This window comes from Muscardinus avellanarius, assembly GCF_963383645.1.
Source record: "Muscardinus avellanarius genome assembly, chromosome: 18".
NCBI classification, from domain to species: Eukaryota; Metazoa; Chordata; class Mammalia; order Rodentia; family Gliridae; genus Muscardinus; species Muscardinus avellanarius.
The window spans coordinates 14,846,716-14,860,421 of NC_137804.1; the positions used below are offsets into that span (position 1 = coordinate 14,846,716).

Sequence of the window (13,706 nt, forward strand, 5' to 3'; positions counted from 1 at the left end):
GAGCTGGCGTCCAAGTGACAGCTCAGGTGTCTGAAATGCATCATGCTGAAGGGTTCCTAAGTGAAGAAAGGACTTCCAGCAGGAGTAACTTTCACACAACGTAGCTGCAGAGGCAGGCGGGGACCAGAACGTTCAGGGTTTTGAGTGTCTAGTGGTCAGGGACCATGTTGGCTAAACATCTCGCAGTGAGAGCTGCTTCAGCAAAAACATTTCAAGAAACATGCTTGTAAAATTCTAGAATTCTCATTGATGTCTTAAGTTGTTCTTGGTTATAGTATGTTAAGCCTATACATTTGTCCTTTTATGAAAATCTGTTGCTGTTGATTAAACATCTTTGGCGCAAACACTTTGCTCATAGCTATATTTTCCGTGTGTGAGTGTGTGTGTGTGACATTAAGGATTGAATATGGGGCATTTTACATCAGATGAATCCCTCCCCCTTTTTTATATTGAAATGGGGTCTGGCCAAGTGAGTGTACATGGTCCTTTAACTTGCAAACCTCCTGTTGCAGCCTCCCAAGTACTGGGATTACAGGTGTGCGCCATGGCTCCTAGCTCTTTGCTCTCTTAGAATGGGCTGCAGATTAATAGAAAGGAACCGAGTAAGCGTGAGCAGCACCTCTGCTCCCTGGGGCCTTCTCACAGGTGTGGACTGTGAAGTCTAGATCCACACACTTGCCACACTGTTTCTCACACCTCAGCCCCAAAGCCCCACAAGTTTACTTTTGATACTAGAGTTTAGTGTTGGTTTTTTTTTTTTTTTTTTTTTAGAAAAGGAATCACTTCACATCTCTATGAAGTCTGGGAAGAGAAACCATCTATCTGGTTTCCAAATATGGAGAAATCTGACCGCAGACTCTCATTGCAGTAGTGCTGAGAAAGCCAGACAGACTGGGAGAAACCATCCAGGGCTGAGGGAGTAGCTCAGAGGCAGAATGTCCCTGCCACCTCTTAAGTATAAAACACAAAAAGAGTCAGCCTTAGAGACAAGTGGGCCTACAAGTATCCGGGATCTTAATAAACAGCTGCAGATTGCAGATGACACTTAAATTCACATGTAAAAGCCCAGGACATTTCAGTAGTGAAGCTTAGCACCATCACTGGTTCCTCCCACGACATAGTAACACATCTACTTCAGCTATGTGCTGAGGTGTGAAATCCAAAGTACCAGACTCTCGAGAGTTTTGCAAATGCTCTGGTCATCATTTCCAACCGCTTTTGCAGGTTTGTGATTTGTGGTCTCTGTTTAACCTAAGATGGGATCATTTACAGTAAAAAACAATCAGATCATGAAGTTTGAGCTGGATGCAATGGCATACATCTGTATTTGGAGGCTGAGGCAGAAGGAGTGAAAGTTCAAGGCAAACCTGAACAACTTAGTAAAACCTTGTCACAATACAAAAAATAAAGAAAAAATAGGGCTGGGGGTGTAGCTCAGTGGAGTATTTTGAATTCAATCTTAAATAACACACACACACACAGAGCAAGATCATGTAGTTTGAATCCATGCTCTTGTCAGTTGTTCGGAGGTATCGGGTATCTTATTTAACTTCTTTGAGATTTGGATTATCCTAGAAACTTAGTAAAATACTAAGAGAAACTAGTGGGGTAGTTTCAGTGTGTTTGAAAGAATTTTCAGAGATAACATATATCCAATGCTTAGCACATACCTAGAACACATTAGCACAAGAAATGGTGGTAATTCTTTTATACCTGCTATGGATAATCCATGGATGCTGGCCTCTTCTGGCTTTTTTTTTTTTTTTTTTTTTTGTACCCAGGGGCATTCTACCTCCGAGTTATACCCCCAGCCCTATTTTTTATTCTTTATTTTGAAGCAAGATCTCACTGAGTTACAGAGGGCCTCACTAAGTAGTAGCTGAGACTATCCATGAAACATGATCCTCATGTCTCAGCCCCCCAAATGCCAGTATTACAAGCTTGCACTACCACACCCAATTTCTCTTCCAGCATTTTAAGAACACTCAAATAAAATTGATTTTCATGTTACCACTGAGTAAAGTCTTGGTCATTGGATTCCTGTAGGATTGCCAGCGCCAGGAAAATCATGTCATTCTCAGTTGTGGAATTAATTTAAGTGCTCATGATCTATATGTTGTAGCAACCTGATCTCATTAGCAATTAACACTCTTGTTTGTTTTTTTTGTTTTTGTTTTTGCTTTTGTTTTTTCAGTATCAGGATTGAACCCAGGGGCACTCCATCTCTGAGCTGTTCCCCCAGCCCTATTTTTTATTCTTTATTTTGAAACAAGGTCTCACTAAGTAGCTGAGTGGGATTACAAGCATGCACTACCATGCCCAGCTCACTCTTGATTCTTAACACCTTGAAACTTAATTGAATATATTTTCATTTCACTAGTTTTGTAATTTATTGACTATTTTATATTATGAGTCTGGTTGTAATGTTTAACTTAAAGCATTTTGGTTGTACTATGAATATTTCTTTTTTGTGTGTGGTACTGGGGATGGAACCCAGGGGAATTCTACCTCCAAGCTACACCCCAGCCCTATTTTTTAAAATTTATTTGAAACAGGATCTCACTGAGTTGCAAAGGGCCTCCTCACTAAGTAGCTGAGACTGGCCGCAAGCCATGATTCTCCTATCTCAGCCTCTCAAATGTGGGATTACAATTGTGTGCCACCCATGCCCAGCTATGAGTGTTTATTAAATCAATCTAAACAAATGTTAAATGTTATTTACTTGTTTTGTTTAGATATTTTTTAACTGGGGACTGAACCCAGGAGCATTCTACCTTCAACTATACCTCCAGCCCATTTTAATTTTTGAATACTAAGTGTTGAACCTAAGAGTATTCTACCTCCAAGCTACACCACCTGAAACAGGGTCTTGCTAAATGGCTAAGGCCGTCCTTGAACCTGCGATCCTCCTGTTTCAACCTCCCAAGTATTGGGATAACAATTGTACACCACTATGCCCAGCTCCTTTTTATTTATTTTGAAATAGGTTCTTACTAAGTTGCCAAGGCTGACTTCAAACCTCTGATCTTCCTATCTCAGCCTTCTAAATACTTGGATTATAGGTATGAATCACTGTGTCTGGCTTTAATTTTCTGATTTGTTTAGGCATTATCTACCTTTGTGTTTTAAAAGGATCATAATGATAAAAAGTACAAATGTGCCAGGCGTGGTGGCGCGCTTGGGAGGCAGACAGGAAGATCGCACAGGTTCGAAGCCAGCCGTACTGGCTTAAGAGACCCTGTTTCCAAATAAAGAAAAGTATAAAATAGGTCTAGGAGTGTAGCCTGGAGGTAGAAGGGTTTCCAAGAACCCCAGGACCACCAAAAAAAAAAAAAGTACAATTGTTAAAATATTTATTTATTCTATAATATTGAATTTATTCTATAATATTGAATAAAATATATATTGAATAAAATATATACATATAATATTGAATTCATATATATGACTCAGTATAAAGCAAAGGTCAACATTTTCCCCAATTTTGTAAATTCCAGGGAGAAACACATCTTATTTTTCCTAAAAAAGCTTCAGTGGAACAGCTGCAAAAAATCCGTGACCTGATTGCCATGGAGAGAAGTAGCCGATTGGATGAATCGATTAAGAACCTTGGAGTAGAATCAGCTCAACAACCCACAGCCAGGAGTCAGCTGCCTGCAACACGGTCTTCAGATCCTAACATGTTGACCCAGCGCATAGGGGACCGCCAAGGACTGTCAGACCCCTCCTCAGTTCCAAAGGTAATATTAGAGTTAAACCTTCCTTACCTTTCTGTCAAAGCTTTGAAATAGCAAATGCTTTAGAAAATGTTATGATTTATTTCTGAATTTATGCCTCAGATAGTCTTTGTTCTTATAACTCTAACATTTCCACATTTTTTCAGTGCTTTAAAAGTTTCAAATTTATAGTAAATGTGATGAATATGACTATATTTTATCTATAGTTTAAATTTAACTTGTGGGTTAAGGTTTGTGGGGTTTTTTGTTTTTGTTTTTGTGTGTGTGCGTTTTTTGGTACTGGGGATGGAACCCAGGGCTTTCCACCTCTGGGCCATACTGCCAGATCTATTTTATACTTTATTTGGAAACAGGATCTCACTAAGTAGCTGAGGCTGGCTTTGAACCTGCATGATCCTCCTTTCTCAGCCTCCCAAGTACTGGGATTACAAGCGTGGGCCACCACGCCCAGTTTGGCTTAAGTTTTATCATTTATAAATGTACTTGTTGCCTAGGTATTTAAATCAGTTACACAAGTTAGCATATGTCTTTAAAATTAATGGAGTTGCTAAACAGAAGTGTGGCCATCAAATTACTACTGCGCTGACTGTGATGATTGAACCCAGGGCCTCACACATGTTGGTACATACTACTGCTGAGCCACATTCTCAACCCTATTTTATTTCATTTCGTTTATTTTATTTTGAGACATTCTCAGAGTTTTCCAGGCTAGCCTCAAACTTGGAATCCTCCTGCCTCAGCCTTCCCAGGATTACAGGCCTGTGACACCACACCCACCATAGTGCAGTGACACTTGTAATCGAGGTTTTACCCTCTGCCATTCACTATGAGGTTATTAATCTCAATGGCCCAACCATTGTCAACATCTTAATTTAATGAAAAATTAGCTGCTTTAGGTATAAGGTAAATAACACATTAATATACTGATAGTAGATGCTGGCACATTAGTATAGTTAATAGCATATGCAGATACATACTTCTGAAGAACTGAAATCAGATTTCATGTTTTGTACAAAGGCATTCTTTGTAAATCTAATGACCTCATTTATTAGGAAATAAACTGTTTACAAAAATTTCTTCTGATGGAGATCATTATGTATTCTGAATTATAACTGAAAATGTTGTGATATTTCTATAGTAATTTTCTAAGTAAAGCTTAAACGCATATCCTCTTATTTTAACTTTGATAGAACACCTTGTCACTATTTTCCATACAGCAGAACTTTATGCAGTATGTTATTAAATCCACCCTTAATCGTTCAATCCGGACATTCCCACGGATTTTAATGTTTTCTCCTTGATTGTCAAATAATTGGGGGTCATTTCTTTGTCTAGACTGGGAAGGCTCCAAGTACTAATCGTAGTACTTGGCAGGCTGAGACAGGAGAATCACTGGTTCAAGGACAGCCTCGGCAATTTAGTAAAATCCTTGGCAACCTTTCAAGACCCTTTCTTGAAAAAATTTTATTGGTAAATTGTTATCATACAACTTAATGGAGTACAAGATGGTAGAGGCATATATGGGCCTATTTTTATGGAACTGTAAATTTCTACCTCTGAGCTACACACCAACTCTTAATTATTTTGAAACAGGGTCTTGCAAAGTTGCTGAGGGTTCTGCTAACCTTAAACCTGCAATCATCCTGTCTCAGCTTCCCAAATACTGGCCTTATAATCATGCACTACCATGCACGGCTAAGACTCTGTATTAAAGTAAAAAACATTAAAAGGGCTGTAGGTAGCCAGGCGTGGTAGTACACACTTGTAATCCCAGTACTTGGGAGGCTGAGAGGAGGATTACAGGTTCTTGTCAGCCTCAGCTACTTAGTGAGGTCCTCTGCAATTTAGTGAGGCCCTCTTTCAAAATAAAGGATAAAAAATAGAGCTGTGGGTATAATTCAGAGGTAGAATACTCCTGGATTCAGTCTCCAGAACCGCAAAAAAAAAAAAAAAAAAAAAAAAAAAAAGGCTATAGGTGCAGCTCAAAGGTAGAATGAATGTCCCTGGCTTTAAAGGAAGGGAGGGTAGTAGAGTTACATTTATGTGATTCTGTCTCTAAGGCAGAATGTCCCTGGGTTCAATTCCCAATACCAATAAATAAATAAAAGTAAAGAATATAAGTGGCAGTAGAAGAGAGAGTAATAAAAGTGGCAGCTTTTGTGTAATTCTGTCAGGTAACTTCCAAACTTCCCTTTGTGGAATACTAATACTAACTCTACTACTATACTCTTGACCCTCAATTGACTTAAAGTCTTTAAGTATTTGTTGTTGTTTTGCAGAACTCGCAGTTGAACTCGGAGGCATTCTACCTCCAAGCTACACCCCAGCCAAATTTTTTTTTTTCTTTTTCTTTTTCTTTTTTTTTTTTTTTTTTTTTTTTTTTTTTTTTTTTTTTTGTGGGTCTGGGGTGGAATCCAGGGGCATTTGACCTCCAAGCTATGCCCCCTGCCCTATTTTTTATTCTTTATTTTGAAAGAGGGCCTCACTAAGTAGCTGAGGATGACTGGGAACCTGCCTTCCTGTCTCAGCCTCCCAAGTACTGGGATTACAAGCATGCACCACCACACCCAGCTTAAATATTTGTTACAATAGTAAAAACAAACACAGCTGGTATTTATGAAGAGTTCTAAGAAATGTTACTGGATATTACTGGATCAACTAATGATACTGAAGGCTGTGGTCATCAGATGAGGCAGCATGTATGGAAGCTTTCTAAAGAACTTTGAAGTTTTGCTCTAGGCAGTAGTAGTTCTTTCTGCACAGTATTGGATCTGCTTCATTCGTACAAAGTTGACACAGTTACAGAAAGTGAATACTTAACTCTGACAGAATAAGCACTCTAGCCATCCCATCCTACAGCAGTGGTTTCCGTTCCTGTTTAGATTATACAGCTTACCATAATAGAATGTTGAGAGCATAACCGGTGTCTATTTACAAATGATATACTTCTGTACCTTATACAAAATCATGTAAAGAATTAAGAGATAAAAGTCCAAAGTGCACCCCACTGTTCTCAGGCCCTCCCAGGAGCACATACATCCCATCCTGGACTACCTTAGATCTTCATCGGCTTTGAGGGTAGCGTAGGTACAGATATAGAAGCTCCGTTAACATCTTCCTTGCTTTTTACTACCTTTTCTTAGGAGTTTTCTAATTTCGTAATTTATTATTTGATTGCCTCTTTAACATTTGTTTAATCACAGAATTGCAGTTTAGCATGTACATTGCTGACTGGTCTTAAGAAAAGCTTGAAAACATCTTATTTTACAAAATATTCTTGCCTGGACTAAGGAGTATTTTGTCAATGTTCTGGCTCAGGAATCTGTTCACAATTTCTGAATCTTCTTTAGCCTCCCTTCTGTTTTTGGTTCTTAACCTTGCAATTCTGACGTGTCAGTCACTATATCACCTCTGCTCAGAAACAAAATGGCAGTCTGGCCAGCACACATTCTAAAGTTGAGAAGAAAAGAAACTTTCTCAAAGCTGTGCGCAACAGGCTGGCCTGGCCCTATGGTGGGGCACAAATGTTTTCAATACTAGAGAGGCTAATACTGAGCCTTTTTTGAGGCCAGCCTCAGCAAATTAGCAAAACCCTGTTTCAAAATAAGTGCTTGGGGTGTAGCTTGGTGGTAGAATGCCTTGGGTTCATTCCCCAATATCTAAAAGAAAAAAAAAATGTATGCAATTAGTAAGATAGTATTTATCAACTCTTCTCTAGTCCTTGAGACAAAATGTTTTTATGTGTTCCTTAAAGAAGTTGAGAGAAATTGAAGGAATCTTGAGTGGGTTTTTGGGGGTTTTTTTTGTTTGTTTTGTTTGCGGGTCTGGGGATGGAACCCAGAGGCATTTGACCTCTGGGCTACACCCCCTGCCCTATTTTTTATTCTTTATTTTGAAACAAGGTCTCACTGAGCTGCAGAGGGCCTCACTAAGTAGCTGAGGCTGTCCGCGAACCGCGATCCTCTGGTCTCAGCCTCCCAAATGCTGGGATTACAATCTTGTGCCACCACACCCGGCTTGGATGGTTTTTATAGATAACTAATTCTTGGCTATCTGTGAATCACTGGAATACACTTTTAAGTATCTTGTTATTTAAGGTCCCTCCCCCCCAGGGTCTTCTGGGGATGGAACCCAGGGGCATTCGACCCCTGAGCTACACCCCTTGCCCTTTTTTAAAATTTATTTTGAAACAGGGTCTCACTGAGTTGCAGAGGGCCTCACTAAGTAGCTGAGGCTGGCTGTGAACCGTGATCTGTCTCAGCCTTCCAAATGCTGGGATTACACGCGTGTGCCACCACGCCTGGCTCTTATTTAAGTTTTTAATCACCATTAGTTACTATCCTCTAGAATTTGACAGTTATTTTCTCCTGCCTTGCCTGTGTTGAGTGAGGATACCAAGGTTATGATGGAACAAAGTCAGGTAGCAAGAGATTTAAGAAAACATTTAATCTATATGTAAAATAGATAAACCTGGGTGAACTTTTATAACTATTATATTTCTATGGTTACAACTACATCAAGTAAAATTTTGAAATATAATCCATGATGATAGTTACTGATTTTGAGTTATGTTAGTAAGCATTTTCTTCAAGATACAAAGTATTGGAATATAAAGGTGCTCAGTACATGGTGGTAGTGAGAGGAAGTTACTTTGCTGCCTTCTCTGGGCACCTTGTGTAAATGGAATTATACAATGTGCGGTCCTTCACTGTGGGCTTCTTTACTGTGTGTACTGTGTTTGAAATTCATTCGTACTATAAACGGATCAGTATCTTGTTTAATTTTCTTGAACAGTACACTATGCAAGGACATTAGCACGGCTTGTTTTGCCATGCTTCAGTTGATACGTTGGGGGTATTAGCAATAACACTGCTGTGACTGTTCACATGCAGTCTCTGCAGGCAGCTTTCATGGAGTGGATTCAAAGAGTAGAACCATTGGCTTGAATGGTAATCTTAACAATTTGCCAACCTGTTTTCCAGAATTGCCACACCATTTTACATTCTCATTAGTAGTGTCTGAAGGTTCCAATTTCTCAATCTTCTCAACAGTTACTTTTTTTTTGTAATACCCATTTTAGAGGCTAGGAGGATTTCATTTTGATTTTAATTTGCATTTTCTTAGTGACCCAAGTGACTTTTAAATTTGCTGATTATATACACTGAGTATTTATTATTCCTAATGGAAATATCTTTCTGATAAATATTTTATATATGCGCGCGCGCGCGCGCGTGTGTGTGTGTGTGTGTGTGTGTGTGTGTGTATGTGTTTGGCAGGAGGAGTACTGTGTATTGAAGCCAGGGGCACTTTACCTCCAAGCTAGACCCCCAGCCCTATTTTATGTATTTTGAAACAGGATCTTCTTAAGGTGTTGGGGCCGACCTCAAACCAGTGATCCTCCTGTCTCAGCCTCCCAAGTACTGGGCTTACAAGTGTGCACCATCATGCCTAGCCATACACAGATACCTTAGCCATAATTTTCTGAGTAGTAAAGTTATGGATGATTTAATATTTAATATTATTTATACCATTCAGTATTTCCTGAATTTTTTACAGAAATGTATTTTACTTTTACAATAGAAAAAAAATTTATAATAACTATTAAATTCCAAGTTGATTAAAACTGTCACTAAAAATATTATTAGATAAAACCTTTGTGCTCAAAAACAATCTCTACATCTAAAAGTCACAAAATAAAGGGATGCACACAGGTATAGAGGGCTGGTGGGCTTGGGGAGCCTTGCTCTCTTACCAGAGAAGTAAGTTTGCTAATTCACCTTCCACTGATTAGGCCACAAGAGTGGCAGTCATACACATAATTTTTGTAAGGAGTCAAATATATCTCACATCAGAAACCAAAATAATTTGAAGTATGATTAGTGAAAAGTCTCTTTAATCTAAAACAGATTTCCATTTTAAACTTTCATTTGTACCCCAAATAACTTTTATTTTGTCAGGCAATTAACTGCCGCCTTACGTTGCATTAGTACATGGCTACCCAGCTGCTGTAATCGCCCAGCAATCAGTAACCTTCTATTTTTATGACTTAGTTCTTTTCAGAGTTGTGCCAATGAATATGTAAAGAAATAAGCCAAGAAAACAAACTGTTGTTCAAGATTATCTGAAAGCCATAAAACCACAGTGAATGTTATAATTTACAGGCTGGAAAGAATTAAATAAAAAATACTCTGAAGCTGGGCGTGGTGGCGCACGCTTGTAATCCCAGCATTTGGGAGGCTGAGACCAGAGGATCGCGGTTCGCAGACAGCCTCAGCTACTTAGTGAGGCCCTCTGCAGCTCAGTGAGACCTTGTTTCAAAATAAAGAATAAAAAATTGAGCAGGGGGTGTAGCTCGGAGGTCAAACGCCTCTGGGTTCCAACCCCAGACCCGGAAAAAAAAAAAACTCTGGATGAATTCTTACTCTCTTGGTAAATGAAAATCTACATTTAGAAAAAAAAAATACCACTTTGAATGCCTCATTTTTATAAGAATTCTTTTAAATAAAAATGGAGACTTTTTTCTATTCTGTCAATTCTGCTAAAGAAACATATTATTTTCCATTTCTTCTCACTAAATCTTTATCAAATTTCTTTTGTGTCCTTACATTTATCCTTTGTTTTTCAGAGGCTTTTGTTGTTCACTTGAGTTTTTATTGGTTTGGGTTTTTACAGTGCTGGGGACTGAAGCCAAGGCTTCGAGCTTGCAAGGCACATGCGCTTCCACAGCTCTGTCCCCAGCCCCTTTGTAATTTTATTTTGAGACAGAGTCCTGCTAAATTGCCTGAGCTGATTTTGAACTTGGATTCTCCTACCTCAGCATCCCAAGTAGAGTAACTGGGTTTATAAACAAACAGCACCATGCCCAGCTTTTCCTATAGTTCATTATCTATTTATATTAGGGTTGTAGTTAATTTAGTTAAAAATATATCATATAGTCCATCTAATCAGGCATATTTGAAGTATAAAACTTCTTAATCTGCCAGCTTAGAAGCGGATGGCTTTGCCACTGTTAACCCCTGGACTTTATGGCATCTTCCTCAGGGTAGTTTCTCTAGTCGGTGTGAGCCACTATTAATCCAGATGTCAGCCTTTGTTTGTGGTGATGGAGATTGACATCAGGTGGTGTCACATCCCAGCCCTATTTCATTTTTTCATTTTAAAACAGCTCACTGAGTTGCAGAGGACCTCACTAAATTGTTGATGCTGACCTCAAACCTGCAATCTTCCTGCTCATCCTCCTGAGTACCAGGATTACAGGTGTGTGCTGCCATGCTCGGCGCAAATACTATTACTATCACTTAATCACTTTGCTTTTTGGACAAAAATATACAAATAGAAATTTTAATATTTTTGCCATTATCCCAGTGGACTGTTTTATACAGCTGCCTTTGCTACCGTACACGGATTAGGAGTCTTGTCCTGCAGACACATGTTAGGGAGAAAGAATAGTCTTTATTCAGTGTCTGAAGAATGGAGAAGTGGGAGCCCACGCTTGAGCCAGCTTCTCAACTCTGGGGTTGAAGGCTTGTAGCACAGGAATGGGGGTTGGGAGAAGAGAGGGATGCTTGTGTCTTTTGGGGGAAAAGGTGCTACCTCTTTCCTCTCCTTTCATGTTTGAGGTCTCTGTAGTGGCTGGTAGGTAGCTTGATAAGGGGAGAGTGTAAGAAACAAGTCTGGGTCAAGTTAACCTTATAGCTTGGGACAAAATGTTTGTAAAATCAACATGTCATCATAACCCACAGCCAGAGGTGTTGTCTACAGCAAAGCTAGTGGGAGACTAAGAATGAATGTATTTCCTAGCTCTGTGGCCTCCAAAATGAGTGACTTTTTAGTGCATTTAAGAGCAAGTGAAGCTGGAGGGTTTGCTTGTGTTTTCTCAGTAACACCTTGGTGCATTTAGCCCACATTGGGACACCACTTGTACAACTGTCTCTTGTAGCTTGTTTTCCTGATCACAGAGCTGGGCGTGGTGGCACACACCTATAATTCCAGGACTTAGAAGGCTGAGAAAGTAGGATCATAAGTTCAAGGCCAACCTTGGCAACTTCATGAGACTGTTTTAGATTTTTCAAGAAATAATAAAAATAAAAAGGGGGGACTAGCTCAGTGGTAGTGTACCTAAGTTCAATTCCCACTGGGTTCAATTCCCTGGGTTCAATTCCCTGGGTTCAATTTCCACTCCCCCCTCCCCCCCAAAAAAACCCATGATTACAAGACTATTCTACTAAGGTCATTGATCTCCATATTGCTAGAGTCACTGGACGTTGTGTGGTTGGTTTTTGCTTGCCCCTCAGTCTGCTTTAACTCAGCTGTTTCCTCCTGTAAGTGGCTCACTGCTGACCCCGTTGCTCTTGTCTGAAGCCATGGACCATTCCGAGCAGTCTTCTCCCTTTCTAGCTGGCTCCATGGTGCCCTCTGTCACCAAGACTTGTTGATTCAGCTTTCTCAGTTCTTCTCATACCTGGACATGTTTTCTACCAATACTATAAACTCGAGTGGCATTTTGAAAAGACCAGTCTGATAATTTTACTCCCTTGCTTGAATCTAACATCTTCCTATTATAGTGGAGATGAGAAAGATCCGCCTGCTTGTCAGCCCAGCCCCATCCTCAGCTTCGTCTTTCCATCGGCTTCTCCTCAGTCCGTATGTACCGAACGTCCTCATTATGATCCCTCAGAAGACTCCAGGCAGATCCCGCTCACCGACACTCCCCAGCTCCCTTCTTGTTGAGTCTTCTGACGGGAGTGCTCTTCCTTTTTCTCTTTGGTAGCTTTTTCCTTTCTTTTCTATTTCACCACAAATGTCATTTCTTGAGGGAAGCCTCAGTTTGGGGTCCCAGTTGGAAAGCCTCATTTAACCCTTATAATTCTTATCATAGCTGTGACTAGGTTGTCGACTTACAATTATGTCCCTAGTACGTAGCAAATAAAGGATCAGTAAGTACTCGAGTAAATGAGCATTGTCATTCAGTGTGTATCCATAGATTGTTTGCTCTGTAAAGGCAATGTCCTTGTTTATTTTGGTCTCCCCGACTTTTCAAGCATCCTGCACATTCACAGACGAATACTGCTAAATTACTGTGCTGATGCTGTTTACCCTCAGACCATAATTGTCTGGTGCACCCAACCCAGTGCCTAATACAGTGCTGACGTTGTATTTGGTAGTGGTTTGCTTTTTTAAATGACTCTCTCTACCTTTTAATACACACATTGAACCCATTTCCATTTGCTATAATTGCTTTGCTAATATATTTGAATTTACTTCTGAACCTTATTTTTGTATTGCTGACTTCTTTGCTTTCCTGATTTTTTTTTTTCTCTTTGATTTGTTTAGATTGAGTTTTTTTAGCTGGGCATGGTGGTGCACGCTTGTAATCCCAGCATTTGGGAGGTTGAGACCAGAGGATCGCGGTTCGCGGACAGCCTCAGCTACTTAGTGAGGCCCTCTGCAACTCAGTGAGACCCTGTTTCAAAATAAAGAATAAAAAATTGGTAAGGGGGTGTAGCTCGGAGGTCAAATGCCCCTGGGTTCCATCTCCAGACCCTCAAAAAAAAAAAAAAAAAAGATTGAGTTTTTTTCCATTATTGCTCCTTAAGAGTTAGAAAGTTAACTATCACACTTAGTTTTCCAATATCGACATGAAATTTTTTTTTTCCTATACTGAGAATAGAACCCAGCAGCCCTATTTTTTTATTCCTTATTTTAAAACAGGTCTCATTGAGTTGCAAAGGTTCTTACTGAGTAGCTGAGGCTATCTGTGAACCACGCTCTTCCCGTCTCAGCCTCCTAAATGTTGGGATTTCAAGCGTGTGCCACCATGTCTCCCTTGGTTGCTGAGCATTTTACTAAATTGCTGAGGCTAATCTCAAACCTGTGATCCTCCTGTCTCAGCCTGCCAAGCACTGGGATTACAAGTGTGCGTACACCACGCTCAGCCAACATCTGTTCTTTTCTTGTCTCATTCTAAGA

The 13,706-nt window shown here is 39.8% G+C and overlaps 1 protein-coding gene across 4 annotated transcripts in view; it reads left to right on the forward strand.

Moving 5' to 3' along the window:
• NGLY1 (N-glycanase 1) overlaps positions 1-13,706 on the forward strand; it is a gene marked incomplete at both ends in the record, with an annotated part of 58,123 nt that overhangs the window by 9,056 nt on the left and 35,361 nt on the right. For all 4 annotated transcript variants that reach the window (XM_080715258.1, XM_080715259.1, XM_080715260.1 and 1 more), the window contains one exon: positions 3,498-3,740. In XM_080715258.1, coding sequence (XP_080571384.1) covers positions 3,498-3,740 — 243 coding nt within the window. The remainder of the gene's footprint in view (positions 1-3,497; positions 3,741-13,706) is intronic.